Here is a 23039-nt window from a genome sequence, read left to right as displayed (position 1 = left end):
AGTTACCTTCCATACAAGATAAACACATCTCTCATAAGCACTCTTCATGTATTATGAAGTCTAGAGAGTTCATCACGTGAGTGTTCCTGATACCTCTTTCCTGACAACAACACTAGAGTAACATCTTTCTCCTGGAGATGTTCAAACAGTGAGTGTGAGTATCAATTGAAGGAAAGCCAGTGAGCGTACAACTGTGTGTGTGTTGGCTTCCATGTGAGTCAGGACTCTAATTAAGCTCAATGCATGAACATGCTCCAGATTTCATAATACATAGAAAACTATAACGAAGAGGAAATTTTAGTTAGCTTAAAGTCTGATATGCTTCTTTGTACATGCTTGGTCCTCAGGATCAACATCCTTGTCCTAGAAAGAACAGGCCATTTATGGCCTCAGAAAGAAAGGACATTTCTGCTAAAGTTTAGGGGAAAAGTAGCACTTTCTAAAGTCCCTTCCAAACATTTCAAATTCCCTTTGCCTGAATAATCTTAATCAGTGGAACTATATTTTGGGATGGAACAATCTGATTGTTTAAACTGCTTTGAAGAAGCTAAATCTTTGGTACTTAAGGGTTCTATTTTTAGAAGCAGACAATATTACATCATTTGGCAGACAATTCACACAGAATAATTGTTTTTTCGTCACAATTACAGATGTAATGTGTGAAATACAAAAAACTCGTGGAATAAATGAAGAAAGTTGTTAATGCTAAAATTGAAAATGACAGCACAAGACTTTCATCATGCTGAATAAGAAACTGCTTCAAAAGCAGTTCTCTACTTGAGCACACAGAGGACATTTCTGGATTTATCTATGCTTAAAAAAATGTTCTATCAAAAAGTTGAAGAGATGGCAAATAGGAAAGTGTTTCTGGAACTAACCAATGTCCAAACCAAATGCCCCTCATCTGTATTGTTTGTCTTCCCTTTATGATTCAACGCATTTTCAAATTTAACAATACATTTTAAATTAGAAATGTTTTTGCAGTGAAGTTTGAAGCATTTTTTAAGAATGTTATAAACTGAATTGTTTCACTAGGAATGCAATATAAAACAGTTTGGATTCAATGCCACTAAGATCTGTTTTTACGAGAAGTGTTCACAACTTACTTCTTCAGCAATATATCCAGAAAGGAATAGCTTCAAGGGATGCTGGGAGGATCAAGAGGAAGAGATAGAAAATCCCTGTTCTTCCAGCAGGACACAGGGGTTCTTCAGACCCAAGTAATAAGCTTGTGCAATGGCAAGCTGTATAAATATTTTATTTTAAATAAAATATTTGTGTGCTCAAATCACACGCAAATATTTTATTTAAAATAATACAAAATATTCTGGCTGTACATACCAGTGTTGGGACGGTGAATATCTGAACTGAAAGTGCTGTCACAGAAAACTGTCTTTCATGATCATCGCTGATATATTCTCTCTGCAAAGCTTTGTAATGCTGTGAGTACACAAATACAAAGGAAGTATTGTTTACTGATTGGAATATGAGACATATGCAGTATGAGTAGAAGTTTGATAAATAAAACATTTACTTTCTCTCAGGAAGATTCTTTATCTCACCAGAGCATCCAACTACGGTTAATAGCCTTTGGCAAAATGGGATACATTTGGAGAGCAAAATGGATGAGATCTAATGGATGAACATTAATTTTGATTTAATTTTATTTAAATTTGAGTGTAAAGTTAAATTTAATATTAATATAATTCAACCCACATAATTACTCATTTTCTCAAACGTTCATTTTTAAAATTAAGATAAAGCAGCAGATAAATTAAGATAAAGCAGCAGTTTTTGTAAGCTGCACCAAGATGTGTGAGACCACACATGCCCCTTGGAGTTTAGGTTGGGCACCTCCACATTATAACTTGCCAAAGAATACAAAATGCTTAAAGTATACTTGTTTATTTTTGTATTACAGCTCTCAGAAGGCAGTTATTTTTACTGATGAGGTAACAGTTTAAAAGATATGAAAAAAAACTTTACTACTCCAAGGTGAAAGATAACACATAAGACAAATTACCTTAACAAATTCCATAGCAAAATGTTTTTTATATTCCATTTCCATAAAAAAAGTACTGAAGATTAGTTCATGTAAGATCTTCCTTGCTCCTGGAAAAATCCATGAATTAAATGTTTTTTTTCACTCATAAACATTTCATTCCAAATTAATAATGGATATTTACTAAATGTAATGCTTATATAAAAATGGAAAACCTATCTAAGAGAAAGTGCTAAACTGCTATATAAAGGAGTAACCTTTGGCTAAAAGGATTATCGCTTTTAGAAATTAAATAAAATATCTACCATATCTATTCCAAGTATAATTTGCCTTAAATGTGTCACATCCATGATAGTTTTACTCTGCTGGCATGTAAACCTATGTAAGAGGAGAAACGAGATCCTGAAAGAAGTGACCCAACTACCTAAGAAGGGGGAAGCTGTTAGTAATAGAGGCTCAAGAGGTTGTGGTGGAAATACCAGCCCCCCAAAAGAAAAAAAGGGAAGAAGGGGGACAAGCGAGAGCCTCTGAAAATACGTATCTGGAAGAGACAAGAAGCTGTAGTAAGACAGGGAAGCATTCAGAGCAAAGGAAAAGCTAGCAATGCCCACATGAATAGCCTAGACTGAACTTATGAGTAGGCCAAACACTGGACTGGGGAGGCAGTCCTGAGAACCAGCAGGTAGGCTGCTCAAGGAAACTGAGGGGAAGATGGCCACCACCCAAGTATTTTAATGTTTTATCCTGGTTGTAAACCACCCTGAGTCCCTCCTTTGGGGGGAGATGGGCCATGGCAAAATTAGATAGATAGATAGATAGATAGATAGATAGATAGATAGATAGATAGATAGATAGATAGATAGATAGATAGATAGATAGATGATAAATAAATAACAGTGGATGATATGATATCAAAAAAGTGTCAAAGGGTGAGCTCTGATGGGGTCATGGAGAAGCAAAAAGCTCAGTGGTGACAAGCTGCGTCAGTGGTGACAAGGGCATGAAGCAGGGAGAAGAAAGAGGAGTAATCTTTCCTTTTTTCTGCCCCTCTCCCCCCATAACAAGGAGCTAGCAACCTTCCAACTGTGCTCACAACTGAACAGTAGAGAGAGCACAAGAGAGCTTCTAGGAGACAGGCTAGCACCAGAGCCAGCAAGACAAAATACTGAAGGTTACCAAGACCCCAAGCTGTGATCAAGAGTGGGAGTGAGAGATGGCAGAAGGTCACATCAAGAGGACCTAGTAGAAAGCATCTGGGACCTTGACAATAGTGGGAGAGACAGACAGTAGAAAAGCTAAGATACAGGTTAAAAAGAGTGTCTAGAAACAGAGTACAAAACATATTCAGTAAATGAAAAAGCACTTCATTGTTAATTAATAAGTAAAGTTTATTTTTAGAGTGCACATTGATAATAAATTCTACTGTTATTTATTATTGCCACACGTACTGCCTAGGCTTGTTGCTAAACCTATGACAGATAATGCATAAAAGGACTTCAATTAATGGAAACAATATACTTCTCACAAGGAAATATATTTGATACAATGAATAAAACAAGAAGGGTCTTGTATTACTGTATTTTCCTTTCTTTTAACATAACAGAAAGTTCATCTAGTCAGTATTTTGTTTCTTACAGGGGCCTACCAGATGCTTCTAGGAAATTCTCAGTTGACAATAGCTCTGTCCCACAGTTGTTCCCTGGCATTTAATTTACCTTTATAAAGTTTTGCATCCCACAGCATCAGCATGCTTATCAGACAAGGTTTCCCTGAATCAACTTCTTCTTTTAAACATATTTTACAGAATATCTGACGAAAATCACCTAAAAGAAGAACATGTAATATGAAGGTTTACATTACTGAAGGATTTAACTGAAATCCTTATTATGAAAAATATTGTGCAAAAAAATCTTCACATATAGCAGAAATATATTCGAAAATGTCCTTGCTTCCACACTGAGTGACTTTATGTTAATCACTTTCATGTATACTTCTGTTATCATCTTGCAATAATAATCAATGGTACAACGCAAGACTTTCCCTTGAGGGAAAAAAGGTACAAAGGTTCCTTAACAACTTTCCCAAACAAAGTGGGTAGAGCCCCAAAACTTGACCTGATTTTATTTTGGGGTGGGGATAAGAGAAAATGATGCCCTAAGGATTAAGGCATAGTTTTGTCCCTTAAGAACCAGGAAAAAGAAGAAGTAAAAAAATGGAATCCTGCCTCCACCTATTTTTGGAAGGTGCCCCTTGGCATGCTGTGCAAAGTTAAATGTGGCCCTCAAACCAACAGAAGTTTTGCATCACTGTTCTAGGGGATGGTGATCTAGCAGTAGCAAGAAAAGGTTTTCATACAAGAAAAGAATCAGTTTTTACTAGTTTTATAAGCAAGGGAAATGCTTGCCAAAAATAAAGATATTTTTCAGTATTTTGGAATCTATACACAGCACAAAATAATCTAAGGTACTTACTTGAATAGCTCATAAGTTTGTTTAACCAAGAACCAAGACGCAAAGCAAATTTCTGATGAGCCATTACATCTGCATGAAGAACCATCACATTAAGAGGACCTTGGGAAACATTATTTGAATGTTTCTAGAAAATAAGAATATTTAAAATTTGAATGAGAAGATTCTTGAGAATGATCAGAAGCACTCTACTGATCAAAGATGACCAAAAATATGGGGTTAAAATCAAGAAAAAAATCTCTATAAATTTATCTTCATAAATGTACAAAACAGTATTACTGTTACAGATTGTAAAAATTCCATTGTTACCTTAATCTCCTCTTTTGCTTCCTGACAAACAACATATGACCCCTTCTTAACAGCCTTCCGACCCTATATAATTTTTAAAAAAATGAAATAAAATAGACAGGTAAATAATAGACAGTTATTACAGTATGCAAACAAAGACAAGATCAAAATGGAAAACATTTACAGTTGTTGATTTAAATGGAAGCGGTACAAATATTCAGTCGTTTTGTATTTTAATTTTAATCTTAATTAGGTTTTTTGTTAAAAAGATGCATATTAACATCCATGACTTTTAAAACTGACAAATAACATTAAAATTTATTGCAGAGATAACTTCATTTCATACTATATGTAGCTATCATAAAGGAATAAATTCACTGTCAGAAATTAGTATACGGCCTGGATGTTCACAGGGTTTTAAAAACATTCTTAGCTCACGGTCCATTAATTATTCTGTTCCTTCTCTGGATTATTCCATTTCAGAGGAGGCTTGGAGATTCCTAAAAGTAAATCCTCTGAAATGGAAGTGGTGAGATTTATCAGTTTGGAGGATTTATAGCCATTAACACCAAACACCAAACTATCTCCAGAATGGTACGGTCTGAAAGAGATAAGGCATAGTTCAGAAGAGGAATGAAACATTCTGGAGTTGCCATTCCATTCCTGAATCAGTGAATTTTGTACTACCATATATAAGGTAAAGGTAAAGGTTTCCCTTGACATTAAGTCCAGTCGTGTCCGACTCTAGGGGGCGGTGCTCATCTCTGTTTCAAAGCCAAAGAGCCGGTGTGAGCTTGCTGATCAGAAGGTTGGTGGTTCGAATCCGCGTGACAGGGTGAGCTCCCGGTGCTAGTCCCAGCTCCTGCCAACCTAGCCAACTACCATATATACTTGCATATAAATCCATCTGTCAACCCTTGAATTTTTACCCAAAATACCATGAAAAATGCACCACCCATGGATAAGCTGACCCACATTTTTCATCGTATTTTGGTTAAAAATTCGAGGGTCTGCTTATCCGTGAGTATATATGGGAAATATGTGTACTTCAAAAAAGTATTAATGTATGTGCTTGCGGATAAGCCAAACCTAAATTTTGGGGTGTATTTTGACGCCAAAAATTCTCGGCTTATCTGCAAGTATATACGGTAAATGGATTTTCTGCCTGAGACTATGGGACTCCACTTACGTTCAAGGGTATGGCTGAGGAGGATTCTCCTTTCATCTCCCAGCTATGGTGTAAGGAAAATCTCTTTATCCCACCCCTTAGGGACACACTGTTTACCTTGTTAACCCTTATGTGAGCAGGGATCCTCCAAAGGACTTCATGGAAGATTTCTGGATTAATATAAAGCAAAGCTAAAAATGCAAAAATCTTTAAAGGCTTGTGAGAATAAAAAGGTCTTCACCTAGAACCAAAAACCCCTGTAACTTAGAATCAAATGAACTTCTCTGGAGGAGAAATTTCAAAACTGTGGCCTGCTGCTAAACAAATTTCTTCTTCTGGTACCATACCTCATGGGTTGGAATACTGTAACAAGAGCCTCAGGAAAAAGTATTTAGATATGAACAGTAAATATGGAAAGAAATGATTCTTCAGAAATAAATTCCTTAATATTATGAAAAAGCCAGACTTAAAATGCAAACTGGCACAAATATGATTCTAACTGTTAGAACAACATCCAGAGAAGTCAAATTGAGCTCAACTATTATGTCAACCAGGTGACATAATAATTTCTTCTTAAAATATAAATTCATCTTCCAGCCTAATACAAAATGAGAAGAGAATTTGGCATAGGAACTAAAAGTGGCAAGCCCTGTTTATTCAACTAAATTTCTAGGAGAATAATTAATTCTGCTAGAACAATAATTTCAACTGACTTAAAGGAAAACCCATTATTCTGAAAACTGTAACTCTGTAACACAATATATCATAAGGATTCATTCTAATATAAGGTATTGACTATCTTGACAACTCGGAATCAAATAATGAACACTGCAAGGATCTTACCCCAATCTGTGCAAGAGAAAACTATGCAGCCAAGCTCTATCAAAAAGCAACGCAATCTCAGCATTTGTAGAAAATGGCAATGTCCTGCTTCCATTTCTCCCTGCATTAGGCTGCATACTACAACAGCACAACAGTTCTACGCCAACTGGAATACATGCACTTGTTCCAGAAATTATGTATGCTACTAACCTCTTTATCTATAGCAGTAGTATATAACTGGGCTTCCCCAAGGTCACAGCCAAGAGTTCTTTGTAGACTGTAGATAACATGATCGTAAGAATGATGCTCATCATTGAAAAGGACACAATAGTGTTTGTCTGACTTCTCTCTACTGTAAATAAACCAAGAGATTACTGATGACCCAAGAGAAATAACTTCAGAATAAAAGTTGACCATAGGAATAGCACAAGCCAAAAATAAACAAACAAAAGAAAGTGGCTGAAGTTTTAAAAATTAAAAGGGAAATGCATATGATAAACCAAGAGAATGACCAGGAAAACATTTTCTTATTGGATCTACAAAAGAGGCTTGTAAAGCCTTGAAGACATCCATGCGATAGGATAAAGAACTGGAAGAGAAATCAAATCCTATGACAATATTTGACTGAATTAAAGATTAAGACTGTTAGAAGTAAAAGAGAGGAATATAAAGTTGGTTTATTTGATCAAGGTTAAAATAAGACATTTTTTGCAAAGTTTTAGCAACACTTTATGGACTTTTTGCTGATACTGGAGTTTAACAGTTGATGTTTTATGGATTTGCTTATAGATAAGGGATGGGATATGGCATAAAGAGATATTTGTAACTTTATAGGGGGTGAACTAAACTTGTTTACGCTTGTTGCGATGAAGGTTGGAAGTCACTTCTTTATATTTTCTTTTTCCTACACTTTTAATTCTTTTTTCTATTCTATTCTTTCTCTAAGTTTAGTTTGTATTAGCTTTTATTATTGTAATCAAAATACTTGAAAAAAATTAAGTAAAAAAATAGAAGAATTAGAGAATGTTGAATAGTTATGTTGTGCTGTTGGCTCTTAGTTTAATGTGGGTAAGATACTGTGGGCAACTACCTGTTCTGGATGTCTCTACCGAACAAGAGGAAGTCTACATGGGTAGTATTTGTATTTCAATCTTTTTGTTTAATATAGGAGGAATTTAGTAAAGGATATATAGGCAGTATTCTGAAAAGTTTAGAGGCCTGCCCTAAGGAAACAGAAGTCATATGCTGCATCCCCTTTTCTGAAATCCACCTCAACAGAGGCATGAATATTGATTTAATAATTTTAGCAGGTATCATGTGGATACCCAACAACTGTTTTATAGCTTTGTTTCATGATAGTGCTGTGAATATAGTGGCTGCTCTGATGGAATGAGCTGGATTGAGTGGTATCATTAAGGATTGAAATTCATGACTGTAAGAGTTAATCCACTGCCCTGTTGTGAAAAGAAACTTCTCCCTCTAGTTGAGTTCAACTAAATGGACACTTTCTCTTTTACTATAGTTTAAAACCTTCTTCCTCCAATAGAGGTGAAATGCAAAAAAAATGATCATTGTAAACCTTAAAATGTCAAATCTTTCTAATACACAGCTTGTGCAAAGTATACTTAGAAGGATGGCTAACTCTGGGGGAAGAGGAAGGGAGTATTGAAGGACAGAAATCACAGATTTTCCTTGTAATGAGTAGCTCTATCTTTGCAAAGCTAAGCAATGTCTATACTAGTACAAAGCCTTAAGTACAGAAAGAACTTTCAGCACCTTGTCTTACCAATTGCAAGAAAAAGTCCACTATCTGCTAGGCTAATCTGTTACAGAGTATGAGGACAGGAATTCATTTGACTGCAGGGTGAGAATTGCAAAATATTTAAATTATCTGGGTGTTTCTATAGAGTTTTCATCTCCTACTCATCAACTCATTTGCTTTTCCATGCTAAGTTATTCAAAGTTCTTGTCTAATCCTGATTGAATGATGCATTGTCTTCACTGTTTTTTACTTTATTACTAATGATCTTGGAACGGAGACAAGTTAGACACTTAGACCCCAACTCTAACAAATCACTTACTTAGTCATAAGCTCTGAAGGCAGCTCTTTCTCCTCTTCCCAAACAGTCATATCAACAATATATTTTATAACTGAAGGGAAGATTTTCCTTGCTCGAGCTATTACCTCTTCATTCAACTGGCATTCCAAATTCTGCAAAACAATTAAAATATACCCATATTAGATCCACAGTACAGAGAGTAACGTAAGCAAGCCTGAACAGTGTTGCGAACTGTTTCACTGCTAACTAGAGAAATGCCTTGCAATAGTAATTGTTCAATACAAAGTATCTGTCAGGCTCCCTTCTCTTGGTTCGCCTGCCATTAGAAGTTTCTACACAAGTTAGCTGGCTTCAGGCATTCACCGCATTCCCAGAGAACCAACCCGTGTGAGCTTTACATTCCTTTGCCTCAGGCATTCTAGCCAAGGATGCTCTGCTGCTGATAAAGCACCTGCTGGGTTGTTAATCACTTTAACGAACTGACCTGAAGAGATGGGAGGGGGAAACTCAGAAGTGAGAAACAGCTTGTTTGGGAGACAGGGAGGAGAGATGAGATCAGAGTTGGGAAAGAACCACTTTGAATGTCTTGGCACCAAAATCTCAGTTGGAGCTTTGATTACTATACTGTGTTAATCGGATCCTTAATAAAGAATGCTTTAAGCTTTCTGATGGCTATCTGGAGAATTTCTAAGTTAGGATCTTGGTACTGGGACCATCACAGTATCTCTTTTTCTCTCTTGGTTTTTTTTGGGGTGGGGGTTGTGCCAGTTGACTTCTGGCGACTGCCTGGACTAGTCCCTGCAGTTTTCCTGGCAAGGTTTTTCAGAAGTGGTTTGCCACTGTCTCCTTCCCAAGGCTCAGAGAGCTGGCTTCATGCCTAAGATGAAACTAGAACTCACGGTCTCTAGCCTGACGACTTAACCACCACACCAAACTGGCTCCAGAAAACACTGAAAAGTTCCTGATGAAATCCAAGACAGCTGCTGTCAATGCCTTACCTCACTACGAAGCAGCTTTCCCTGATCTATTTATCTTTCTTTAAAAGATATAAAAGATACATACAGGTAGTCCTTGCTTACCAATGGTAATTGGGGTCAGGAACTCCACTGCAAAGCGACATGACCATAAAGCGTGATGTCACATGACTGCACCAACTTACAACGGTAGTCCCAGTTGCCATTGTTAGGCAAATCCCGTGTGTTCACAGCATCTTACAGTCACATGATTGCCATTTGCAACTTCCTGCTGGCTTCCCCATTGACATTGTTTGGGAAGGTGAAGGTCACAAATGATGATCATGTGACCACTGGACTCTGTGACATCGTAATTGCAAGCCAGTCGCCTGAATTGCAATCATGTGACCACGGGGATGCTGTGACAGCCACAAATATGAAGACCCATCTTGAGTACCCCTCATTCAGCACTATCGTAACTTCAAAAGGTCAAAGAGTGGACAGTAAATGAGGACTACCTGTATAAGAATAACCTACCAGTCTCTCTGCTTAAGATAGTCAAGGTAATCTGGGATGGGAGTTTTATTATTCAAAAGAGGACCACCTTAGGAGAACCACTTAGGATTTCATGGCTACACTGGAATCATGGCACTTTTTCAGTATGTCATTAGCTGCCCAAAGTCCAACATGATTATTTTCAAACAATGGAAGAACTGGTGGGAATTCTTTGTGACCCTATTGTCATGTTCAAATAACTTCTTGTCAAAGTTGTGATAAATAGCTCCCAAGGGTCCACTTTTATAAAATTATAAAATCTGAAGAAGTCTGTAATATGCCAGGAGACTTTCCAGTGACATGGTGGCATCTCTGTGAAAATTTACATATTACAATGGAACACAAACATCCAAGCTTATGATACAAAGATGTTCCAAATATTTTTGTGCACATGCCCAAACAACTAGTACATAATTAGGAATGATTCTTTACACAGTAATATTTGTTTTCCCATTTATTACAGAGAAATACCTCTTCATTATTATTTCCTACTCCAGGCTCATGATTTGTACACACTGGTCCAGTCTTCCATGCTTCTGTATCTCCACAGTCACAAAATCCTCCTCCAGTGGAAGTATGCATCTAAAACAATTAAGAATAGTGGACACAATGGGATGTTAGCAACCATTAATTCATTTTGGATATAATGCTGAACAATGATACAGCATATATCATAGCAATGCTATACTATGTGAATAACAGCTATACACAAACTTGTCTGTGCTCTCCTCTTCCTCTGCACTGCTGCAAGGAAACTAGCATCATTAACTTCCACTTTTAAATTAACCAGATTTTCTTTCCCCTCAATGGGGGATCCTGGATATCTCTGTAAGGAAATTTGAGATTTCTTTCTGAGATTATCTAGCATATTTTAGTGAAAACAGGAACTTCTTTTCCTCAGCTTTGGTGGCCATCTGTAATGGACTGCGGGAATAACCTTGGGAGGCAGGAAGAAGAGCTGCAGCCAGGGCAACGGTCAGATAGAGAGATATCTCAGCCCACAGCAGGAATGGGGATGAGAAAGCACCTCAGAAGGGATCCTCCCTAGTTCTCCGAAAGTAAAGGCAAGGGAGGAGGAAATGCTTTCAGATTTGCAAGATTCTGTAACTGTAACCTTACAACAAAGGTAGTATTAGTACTCGTGGTTTTACGTCGTATCTTATTATGACAGACAATAACTAGAAACTCTTAGAATTCTTCTTGCTCAGGGTGAACTAAAATAGGCTCACCTTCAATTGCTGAGTTCCATAAAGCTATTTTAGATGTGCTCAAGTACTCTGTTTTTTATTTTGCCTGCACAGAGCAGTTAAAAAAGTTCTCACCTATTTTGCTTTGCAGATATTTCCTGATAACTTATTACTAGGGAGAGAATGCTGGGTTAGTAGGCATTTTAACATTTGGGAGTTTTAAAATCCAGGAAGGGGATAATGGCATAAAAGAGAAACTGGAGAAAGAGGTAGGTACTTTTTCATTTTCTTTAAGGGAGGAACTGGAACTGTGTTTATGTTCTAGGACAAGATAATTACCTTTGTTTTAAAAAGACATGTCCATGAACTGTGCAATTTCTATTATATTAATTTGGATTAGTTTTCTTGTTTTCCTTTTGCGGTTTTATTGATGTATTATTATGGTTCAATTAATTATCTCCTTATTTTAATTGCCATGGCATGAATGATTTCCCAACTGAAAGATTTATTGGTGTTTGTATCTTTTGGCCATTGTCTGGTAAATTTTATACATACACACACAAAATAAACATGTATCTTTTTCTCTGTCTACAAGCTATTGGTCTCTGGGAATCTGTTTTAGGCATGTATTACCTGAAAACCCAGAAACACAGATATATGCTGCAAGGTTTTATCCATTACCTAGGCGGCTAATATAAATTAATCCGCTTTCTCCTTTTTCATCCTAAAGAGCCTGAAAGTAAGTTTATGAAATTAAAGTCAGCTTTTCTATTCTGCCTAGTAATTCATGGCTGCCTGAACTGATACGGCAACTAAATATTCTACCACTTAGCATAAATTGGTTTTTCATTTACTGTTACTTACCTTCAATGCTTAAAAGACACATTCAAATTCTCATAAATGTTCATTTATGTTACTAGCACAGTACATTAATAGCTATCATTCCAAAGCCCACATTTCCTTACCTTGTAACGATGGTTTACATGAATACTATTCTGGAAGCAATCCATGCAAAGTACACAAGTTGGATCAATTGCACAATCCCTGCAACAAAAATAAGAAATTAGTGCTGTAGAATAAACACATCTCAAAAACCTTCCAAGCTTCCAGGTTCCAGCAGTGTTAATTGAACAGAAAGTGGGAGCATTCACACACAAGCCAGAATTGCTTATTATTAGGGATGGGCAAAATATTTTGTGCACAAGCCATTCTGAGCATGAAATAGCTGGTTTTGGGTGATCAGTGTCTGAGCTGAACCATGCCTGTTTCAGATGCTTTAGTCTAAACACAGAACAAAACAAGATTGCTTTTTCTTAGACATGGATCAAAAGAGAATTATTCTGAATAGAAGTAATAGTGGGAAGGTTAAGTGTGAAGAGCTAAGACAGCTAAGTTTCCTTAGTGATGGGTCTGTAGACACTGGGAGAAGCAGCAGCAGCAGCTTGAGAAGTAGGAAAGGGATGGATCTAAGAAAATTAGGGTGTGGACAGGCAGTAGGATATGCCACACAAGAATACTGGTGGCTGTGGGAAGGAAGGGAAAGGAAAGTGCTGGGAATATCAGGAGGCAGGCTGGTCAGTAGGACATGGTGGGATGCCAGAAGTGGCTGTGCAGGGGAGGTGGAGAGGGAGGGAAGGGAAAGCACAGAGAAAAGTGTGGAGTGGTCAGGCCAGTGCACAGGCCATGCCAAGAAGGGAGGGAGAGAGGGAGTGACTTGAAACAGCCTCGCCCTTCTCGACTCCTAAAATCACTTTGATCCCTCCATATTTTGTTTCAGACAAAATCCAAAACAACCAAAATGCTCCATGTTTTGTTTCTGCTGAGCTGGAGCCAATTCAAAATGGCTCAATAGAACTTCTAGAATATGATGTTTGTTTTGGGTTAGTAACAAAACTTATTTTCTTACATGATACTACACTAGCCCCTCCTCCACAACATAAACTTATTTCAGAAAGATGCATAGTACCAAACTGCATTGACAATTATAAATTCTTATGTCACATCACTCAAAGAAACATTAAAAGATAAGAGTAGTGCTGTTAACCTGCAGGAATATGTTGTCTCTCCACCTTTGAATACTTTTCCACACAGTTGAGAGGTACCAATCTGTCTTAGCTTCTCTAGACAGGTATCTGGATCTTCTCCAAATAAATGCCACTCCAAGGGATAAAGAATCATTCTTTGGGCCATTTCCTCCTCTTTTTGTGATAGGGGATCCATTTCATCACAATATATGTTTAGAATGACTTTTGCCAAACGTTGAAGAAAGGCAGTATGAAAATCAAGCTTCTCATCCCACCACTGCAAAAAACAGACGAATGTAAGGTTACTCCCTCAGCATCAGTATTTCACATATCAAAAATTAGTACATATAAGCAACAACAACAAAACATGTTTTGGAGTTACACGTTTTTGGAACAAAGTCCAAAAGAATAGCCATTATAACAACAATGGAAATAAAGTCAACTATATCACAAAACTTAAAATTGTGGAAAATCACATAGCATACTCCGAAGATTTTGAAGGGTATCTACAATATTCTGTGGACTTTATACCAAAAATAGTTAAGTATATGCACCATTCCTAAATAACTTTAAACACTAATGCCTGAATTTGGGTTTTCCGTCTTCTATTCCATCTCTGCCTCCTTTTGTGTTTTTTTTTAAGATAGTAACCATATAGGAGAGAAATGTCTTTATTCATTGACTATATGTATGCCACTCTAGTGTTGTTGATATTCAACCAAAAATAAATAGAACAATTTACACAAAATGCAGAACTTTGATATAACAGAGCATTAAAATAATAATTTTTACAACATTTTGGGATAATTTTTTATTAATAGCTTTTGAATTGCAAGCAGGCTAAATTAAGACATTTGCTCGTTCCCCAACTATAACTCACAAAAAATATTTCGAATACTGTAAATATTTCTTCTCACATCTTGTCATATTTCTATTTTTAAGGCATCAAATTATCTGAACCTGAATATTCCTGCATATATCTCTATGTCTGAATACCGGTTCTTGCCAATATAATCTGATAGTATTTAGCACCAGCTTATATATGAATTTTATAAGAAACTGCCCTCTTTAGATTTTTTTAAAAAATAGTTGTCTAAGAAACCAAAGCCAGTCCTGGAAATCATCAATTCCCAGATGCTTATAATTATTTTGCCTATAACTATTTAAATTTTTGAACTGTTCTATTTGAGTTAATGTTGAAATAGCCCAGCAGTTTTTCCCTAAAGCACCAAGGTATTCTGTGGGGTATTTCATTTACCTACCCATTTCTTTCATGATTCTTCTATCCACAAAACAGTAAGTTTCACTCATTCCTTTACTATTATAATGACAATGTAATCAATTAGATTACAAGATTCATTATTTAAAGGAAGATCAGTACAACTAATTATCCAAGCATGGATTCTTCAGAGGAAGTTATAGCTTGCTTACTAATTCCTACATCCTTCTATCAATTGATCCTCACATCATCCTTTCCTCTAATATTACTGTCATTTCCTGCTGACTGAAAGTCTTCTATTTGGAATCTTATTTTGATCATGTTGTGGTTTCTGAGCATTTATTTTCTCTGCTTATGATGTGGGAAAAGAGGTTCTGTGCCATATCCTCCAACAAACTAGCATTTGATGGTCTGTCTTGATTTCTTCCCAAACCTCCAATGTCTTTCTACTACCCACACAGTCCTTGGGAGTTCAGTAATATATAAAAGTTATTTGTCACAGGAGTCCTCTATTTCCCACAGCAATGTGATTTATAGCAGATAAGGCTACTAGATCTGGGCTGCAAAAATCTAGACAACTACTAGATGGCAGCAAAAAGTTAATTATGTTATGTTTCTCTTTGCTGCCATCTAGTGGTCATCCAGATTTCTGCAGCCCAGCTTTGGTAGCCCAGTGTATGGGAAACATAATAAACATCATGCACAAATGTCTGAATGTGGTTGATTAGAATCTTATTTGAATTCTTCCTCCACAAGAAAAATGTAGATGAACAATTTACCAAAATCTAAATGCAGCTTTTTCAGCAAAGTGTATAAAACAGAAACAGGCAACCTGAAGCTCTTTTTTTTGTCCCCTGCAGTCCCTCAGGGCCATGACTGTTGAGAACTGATAGCACAGTTTCCTAATGTTTTGAAGTGGGTAACAAATTAAAGCTATAGTATAAGTGTTAGACTAGACATATCATAGTAAAACGTACCAAATTTCTCCTCTAAATATATTCTAACCCACATGTGTAAGGTGGTCTTACCCACTTTATGACTCTCCACCTTCTTCCAAAAATATTACATGTGACTCTTGGCCACCAAAAGGTTCCTACCTCTTATTTAAAGCAAACTTTCCTATGTCCATGATATTGATTTCATTCTCAATAAAGAACAGTATTGAATTTCTAACCTTTGCTTGCTTTTGCTAAAATCTTTTTAATTTACACTGAATGATCACTGAAAAAATTCATTTGGTGTAACTCTATTATTCCCGAGACTTTTTCTGGTTAAGACTAAAATGAAGACTATCTTCACAAGATCCCATTTGCCATTTGGCAAACTGAACTATTCCATCTGTTGGTTCCAAAGAACTTCTAAAATCACAGGTTTGTTTCTTTCTATGAACTAACATTATAAACACCCTCACTTGTCAGAAAAAGGCATCCAATAAACTGCTCTTTTGATATTAAGACTTCAAATAATCTGTGCTTGCAGTAATTAACATTAGATCTTTATAGCTCTGTGCAGCTTACAATACTTGTAAGTCCATAAAAATTATTAAAATGCATACTGTACATATCCATGTTATATGCTGTCCATATAAGCAACAATATTGCACAGCACAGAAAAATATTAATAAGCCAAATGAATTAAAGCTATTAGAAAGAGAAACATAGATCTAGTTTACATCAACATCATTCACTGTACTTCTTTCTATCCTTGCAAACCATCCTTCTTTCTATCTATCATGACCGTGCATATCTTCATATACTGCTTTTTGTTCTTTAAACTGCTCACCTATCAATTCCATCCAATTACGATTTTCTCTGTCTTCCTTTTCTTCTCCACATATTCATTCTTCCTTCCTACAGCTGTTTTGCAATTCAGCCTTAATTCATTCTATCTGGTAAAACTCTCTCAACATATTTCTTTAATACCAGTCACTCACTTTTGTATTCAATCCACATTCATTCAGCCCCCACTTATTCTTGACCCTCTCTCTCCTTGTTTTACTACACATGCTTTTTAGGTACCCCATTTCTTCTGCATTCAACTTACTTTTATGTTTCTCTGGAAATACCCAACTCTTACTTCCATATAGCAAAATGGGTAGAAGCATGCTTTTATATACAGCCAAATTTGCTTTCTTGGACAAATATTCATTCCTTGTAACAGACTTTATGCTACCCACATCCACTGTCAGCATTTGCATGTTTTAAAGTTTCTCCATTCATTTTATCACCTTTAGTAGACATTCCATCAAGGTACAAACAAACTAGCTCTAGTTTTTTGCTGTTTATGTATAACTTCCAATTCTTCATTCCATTTACCCTGTCAAATTACCTTCAATTTCAATACTTTAATGTTCAGAATGATATCTCCCATTTCATCATCTGATCAATCTAACATTCACTCCAAAACATTTGGGTTTTCAGCCAATTACATGGCATTCCCATTACAAAAGCACATGCACATTCACATACCCAACCAACAGATCTCTAATTTTATCACAAACATCCTTATGCATTATCTATAAATATATTAAACAACCAAAAGGGCATCAAACAGCATTGTCTCACTCCCTACTTAATCTTGAACCATTTTATTATTATTGCTCAAATTTAGCCACCACCCATCTCCCCCAAAAGAGGGACTCTGGGCAGTTTACAGTAAAATCCAGCACAAAATATAAACATTAAAATCACATAAAACAGTTATAATAAAATACAGTAAATAAATAAAATCCAAGAAAGGTATAAAATCCAGGCTGGTGGGAGGGACTCTAGGGTGCGAGCCACCCCCAAGAATGGTTATTCACTTTCCTGCCCCAGGCGAGACGGCAGAACCAGGTCTTCAGGGCCTTCCGGAAGGTCAGGAGTGAGGGGGCCTGCCCCTCACATTTGCTAAGCATTCCTGTTTATTCTGGTGTATGCTTTTTTGTTTATTGTTCAGTTGCTTCCGACTCTTCATGACTTCATGGACCAGCCCACGCCAGAGCTTCCTGTCAGTCGCCATCAACCCCAGCTCCCCCAGGGACAAGTCTGTCACCTCTAGAATATCATCCATCCACCTTGCCCTTGGTCGGCCCCTCTTCCTTTTGCCCTCCACTCTCCCTAGCATCAGCATCTTCTCCAGGGTGTCCTGTTTTCTCATTATGTGGCCAAAATATTTCAGTTTGGCCTTTAATATCATTCCCTCAAGTGAGCAGTCTGGCTTTATTTCCTGGAGGATGGACTGGTTTGATCTTCTTGCAGTCCAAGGCACTCTCAGAATTTTCCTCCAACACCACAGTTCCAAAGCATCGATCTTCCTTCGCTCAGCCTTCCTTATGGTCCAGCTCTTGAGCCATATGTTACTACTGGGAATACTATTGCTTTAACTATGCGGACCTTTGTTGTCAGTGTGACGTCTCTGCTCTTAACTATTTTATCGAGATTTGCCATTGCTCTCCTCCCAAGAGTAAACATCTTCTGATTTCCTGGCTGCAGTCAGCATCTGCAGTAATCTTTGTGCCTAGAAATACAAAGTCTGTCACTGCCTCTACGTTTTCTCCCTCTATTTACCAGTTCTCAATCAAGCTGGTTGCCATAATCTTGGTTTTTTTGAGGTTTAGCTGCAACCCAGCTTTTGCAGTTTCTTCTTTCACCTTCGTCATGAGACTCCTCAGTTCCTCCTCACTTTCAGTCATCGAAGTGGTTTCACCTGCATATCTGAGATTGTTAATGTTTCTTCCAGCGATTTTAACTCCAGCCTTGGATTCCTCAAGCCCAGCATGTCGCATGATGTGTTCTGCGTACAAGTTGAATAGGTAGGGTGAGAGTATACAACCCTGCTGTACTCCTTTCCCAATCTTAAACCAGTCCGTTGTTCCGTGGTCTGTTCTTTCCGTTGCTACTTGGTCGTTATACAGATTCCTCAGGAGGCAGACAAGATGACTTGGTATCCCCATACCGCTAAGAACTTGCCACAATTTGTTATGGTCCACGCAGTCAAAGGCTTTAGAATAGTCAATAAAACAGAAATAGATGTTTTTCTGAAACTCCCTGGCTTTTTCCATTATCCAGCAGATACTGGCAATTTGGTCCCTAGTTCCTCTGCCTTTTCTAAACCCAGCTTGTACATCTGGCAATCCTCACTCCATGAAGTGCTGAAGTACTTTCATCATATACTGCTGTTTTCAAACCGAGCAACCAACCTTCAAATGCATATTCACACAAAACATTATTCAAGCCAGTAACTTTATCTTACACATTATCTAAATCAACAAATATACATAAATTTTCTTTCTCACATTCATTCATTTTCTGTGACCTACTGAAGAGAAAAATTTTGTCTACACACGCCTTGCCTGGCATAAAGCTGCTCTGCATTCCTGAAGCTGGCTCACTATAACCTACAAACTAGCTTGTAGATTTGGCATTCACACTTACTGCCTTTCCTTTGTCTAAAGGAACAATTAAAGCATTCTTTCAATTATCAGGCATAGATGCCATTTTCACACATTAAACAAGACAATAAATATTAATACAAATATTGTAATACTAATATTAAGCTGGTTCAGATTAAATTACATATGTAAGTTCTGACCATGTTCATCAGTACACTAATACTTCCAAAAAAATTAATGTATATTGCATACATACTGAAACTAGCATATGTTTGGTTTAAAAATATAGTGAGAAATCTCATTTAAACAAAATTCAGACTTCTAAACAATATTTGCTATTCCCTTCAGATATGGATTGCAGATGCAAGAGACATTAATGTTCTTGTCTTTCTCTTTCCTCAGTATTGTGTGTTTCCTCCTATTACCTGTCTACTCACTTTTCCTTTTACACAGCTACTTTGACATGATGTTTGATTATTAAATGTCAACAACCAGGCAAATATCATTCCTTGCAATCTAAAGCTCCTTTCAAAACAGCATCTAAGCAGTAATTGCTTCTTGGGTTCTCTATAATTTACACAAAATCCCTTAAATTTTCAGGCTACACCATGAGGCTACTATCTTTGGGCTGAAAATGAAAACCTGTGACACAACATTCACTATTTCACTGCAGTTGAAGTCTGGCCATTTTTCAAAAGTGAAAGAAACCTTTTGAAATGCAGTTTGTTTTGATCAAAGAAAGTGAAACCATTTTTGAGCCTGGAAATCCTGTTCACTTAACATCCACTGTTAAAAATTGTTGATTAACTCAAAAGACATTGATCCATTTTAGGTAATTTCTTTGATGTCCCCACCTTTGTTTTTACTTACTTTAAGCTCCTAGTCATTACACTTAATATTTTCAAACTACTGCATGCCTATCATACTGTCCCTATCATTTCTTTTGACATTCCAGTCCTTGTTTTTATTTATGAATCCATTTTCACAAGTCCCTTTAAACAAAAGAAATATAAAACTGATAAACATCATGACTTTTAACAAATGTTTCCCCAAAGTTCAATTAACAATGGCACTGATGCTTACATCATAAGTCTCATTTATGATTAAGAACATTACTGTACATATATATAAATGCCAGGTGCAATGCATTCTTTGAGACTTAGGTTCTGATGTTTAAACATTGTGGCCTACACACCAATCCACTCAGACAGACAGAAAATACAATTTGCCTTTTAGCTTCATCAACCCCCCCCTTCCCTACTTTAGGGTAATAATCTTCAGGCCCTATCAAACCACTCCATGTTCGTTTATTATACAGTCTAAATATATTACTTAATGGACTGTGCTGATAAATGCACTAAAATCCATGTTCTGCCTGTGAAAGAAGGATCCCTCCTTCCAGCAGAATTGAGAATTAGTTTCTTCCAGGTTCCAAAAACATCTAGGGAGATGTTTGTTCCACGTTTATTGGGGTACAGGAAGACTACTTATATTGCACTAAGTGGGTCTATCTTAACCCTCCTGTATTTAAAAAGGAAATCCCTCCCCGAAATCCTAATTCTTTGCCTGTCAACTAAGTGGCCTTTGCTCTACATGCACGTACGACGCTGTTTGATGCGCAGCTGTCCAGTCCCATTTGTCAGATACCCAGAGATTAACCCTTTTGGGGACCGCAGGCAATATAACCGGGAATTAGGGAAAGGCCACCTTCCTAGCAAGACACAATGAGCAGCCCTACTGTGTGAACAACTCGGGCTAGTAAAAGCATTGGATGCCAGGCATTTCTGGGTTAGGGTCCTTGCACCGAGCACAGCAGTTTGGACCCCATAGGAAGGCACATTGCCGCGGCCGTCGGCCAACGCAAGGGATGAACCCTCGGGCGGGAGCGGAATCTCACCCCAGCCAGCTCCGAGGGCTTCACGGGGGCAGCGCCGCCCGTTCCAGCCATACTTCCCGCGCCGTCGCCTCCATCCGCCATCTTAGGAGAAGCGGCGCTCGGCCGGCTGAATCCTGCCACAGGCCAACCGGAAATCAGCTGCGTGGGAAGGCGTGGGCAAGAGTAGGGCTCGGGAAGACCTGACCCGCTGCCAGGCGCCAAACCCCACACGAAGAGGGTCCTCGGCAACATTGAGCATGCTCAGATCTTTGGCGCATGCTCAAGAGAGCACTTGCTGAGTCGAGCGTCGCTTGTTAATCGGAAAACCTTGGCGGCTGCCTCGCGAGGAAATGGGGAGCAGGCGTGTATGAACGCGGGTGGGGGTGGATTAGGAATCCACCGCGGGAAGCCCCTCCACCGACTTATACAGAAACTGCTGCTCACTTTAGGATCGGGATGTATATGGTTATTCACTATTTTTTCACAGGAGCAACGTTGAAAGTTGGAGGCCCAAAGCTTCCACTTTTCTTGCAGAAGTTCAATCCAGCGAGAAATAGGTCACGATTCAATCGATCTTCATTCTAACGCGCTGCGATTTGTAATGTGTGTGTGTTTTTAAGCAACTCAGAAGTGTTGTATTTGGAGTATTTGTATTAGCATGTCAGGGGAACCTCATCAAATTCGGTTTAATTTCTTGGGTAGGTCCTAAGTTTATGGTTGACTTCTATTACAGTGGCAGATTTCTTCGAGGTGGGAGAGAACTGACACATTTCCTGGCTGTGAGAAGAAGCGATAGTTCATTTGATTTCGAAATTTGCTGCACAGAATAAATCTGTTTGCAAGATGAAACTGGATTTTTAAAGCTCCCTTTAGCCATCATTGCTCTTCTGAACCTCCACATCTCTAGTCTGTCCCACTTCTAGTATCTGCAGTATTTTCAGATTTGAAGTTCTTGCTTATAGACTGAGTATTTGCTAAATAAACCCATATACTTCATAAAAGTCTTCTTCAGTTGACCTGCAATTAATGTACAAACTGGAGTTAACCTATGATACATCTTGGTTTCAAAGCCAGTTTGTGCAAACCAAAATAGCACTTTCAGGTTTGGACAACAGACTGAGCCAGGAGGGTGTTAGACAGGCTCTTACAGAAGGAAGCCTTCACATTAGTGCAGCTGCTGCAGACCCAATGACTGAATTGTTGAGCGCTGCCTTCAGCAAGACCTACAGGCTTGCTGGGTGATTATGCAAGTTTCTTGCAGGTGGCCACCCTGGGCTGGGTGTTAGTTGGACAGAATCTAATATGGTGAGTAAGGCTTTCGAACTTCTGCCTGAGGAAATGGAAAGGGTTCTCTACAGCCTGAGCTCTGCCACCTGACCAGTGGCTTGGACCCATGCTATTCCTGGTTCCTTTGAGCAACCAATCTGGGTACAGTTTGCTGGATCAGTGAAATTGTCACAACTTTTCCGAGGGAATAATACCACCTACTTTAAAGGAGATGGTGGTGCACCTGGTCTTGAAGGAGCCCTTCCAGGATCCCTCAGTTTTTGATAACTTCTGCCCTTTCTTCAACCTTCCCTGTTTGGGGATGGTTGCTGAGAAAATGGTACTGAGTCAACTTCAGAGAGCCCTAGAAGAAATGGATCCTGCCAGTCAATTAAGAATCAATCATGAGACAATAACATCATCGGTCACTCTAGTAGATGACCTTTTTTGGGACATGGATGGGGGAAGTGTGCCCTTCTTGATGGCTTTCAGTAGCTTTGGCCATGGTATCTTACTGAACTTTTTGCAATGGCTGGGAGTTGGAGAAAGTGTTTTGTAGCAGGTCCCATTCTTATCTGAATGGATGTTTAATGTTGTAGTATGGGGAAACAGTACTTTAGGCCTTCTAGTGCTTGGTGTCTCAGGCTTGGTGCTTTCCCCCATGCTATTTAATCTCTATATAAACCTGCTGGATAAGTTGTCAGGAGTACACTCAGCCGTATATTATCATACAGGTCAAGCCGGCGATTGGAAAGCATGAACCAGTGTCTTGAGGCCAT

At 38.0% G+C, this 23039-nt stretch overlaps 1 protein-coding gene across 2 annotated transcripts in view; it reads right to left on the bottom strand.

Annotated features, from left to right (window-relative positions):
- UBR1 (ubiquitin protein ligase E3 component n-recognin 1) overlaps nucleotides 1-21221 on the bottom strand; it is a 74064-nt gene extending 52843 nt beyond the window's left edge. The window contains exons 1-11 of one of the 2 annotated variants that reach the window (XM_063289877.1): nucleotides 21016-21221; nucleotides 13548-13804; nucleotides 12469-12547; nucleotides 10788-10898; nucleotides 8830-8960; nucleotides 6959-7100; nucleotides 4780-4842; nucleotides 4474-4597; nucleotides 3718-3825; nucleotides 2024-2112; nucleotides 1342-1440 (exon numbers count right to left, since the gene is read on the bottom strand). In XM_063289877.1, the coding sequence (XP_063145947.1) occupies nucleotides 1342-1440; nucleotides 2024-2112; nucleotides 3718-3825; nucleotides 4474-4597; nucleotides 4780-4842; nucleotides 6959-7100; nucleotides 8830-8960; nucleotides 10788-10898; nucleotides 12469-12547; nucleotides 13548-13804; nucleotides 21016-21096 (1284 nt within the window). In that variant the 5' untranslated portion in view covers nucleotides 21097-21221. The remainder of the gene's footprint in view (nucleotides 1-1341; nucleotides 1441-2023; nucleotides 2113-3717; nucleotides 3826-4473; nucleotides 4598-4779; nucleotides 4843-6958; nucleotides 7101-8829; nucleotides 8961-10787; nucleotides 10899-12468; nucleotides 12548-13547; nucleotides 13805-21015) is intronic. The other variant, XM_063289876.1, reaches the window with a different exon arrangement.
- Between the last annotated feature and the right edge of the window lie 1818 nt (nucleotides 21222-23039).

Source organism: Candoia aspera, chromosome 1 (genome assembly GCF_035149785.1).
Source record: "Candoia aspera isolate rCanAsp1 chromosome 1, rCanAsp1.hap2, whole genome shotgun sequence".
Taxonomy (NCBI): domain Eukaryota; kingdom Metazoa; phylum Chordata; class Lepidosauria; order Squamata; family Boidae; genus Candoia; species Candoia aspera.
The sequence above is the reverse complement of the archived record's forward strand: the minus strand, read 5'-3'. Positions and strand labels throughout refer to the sequence as shown.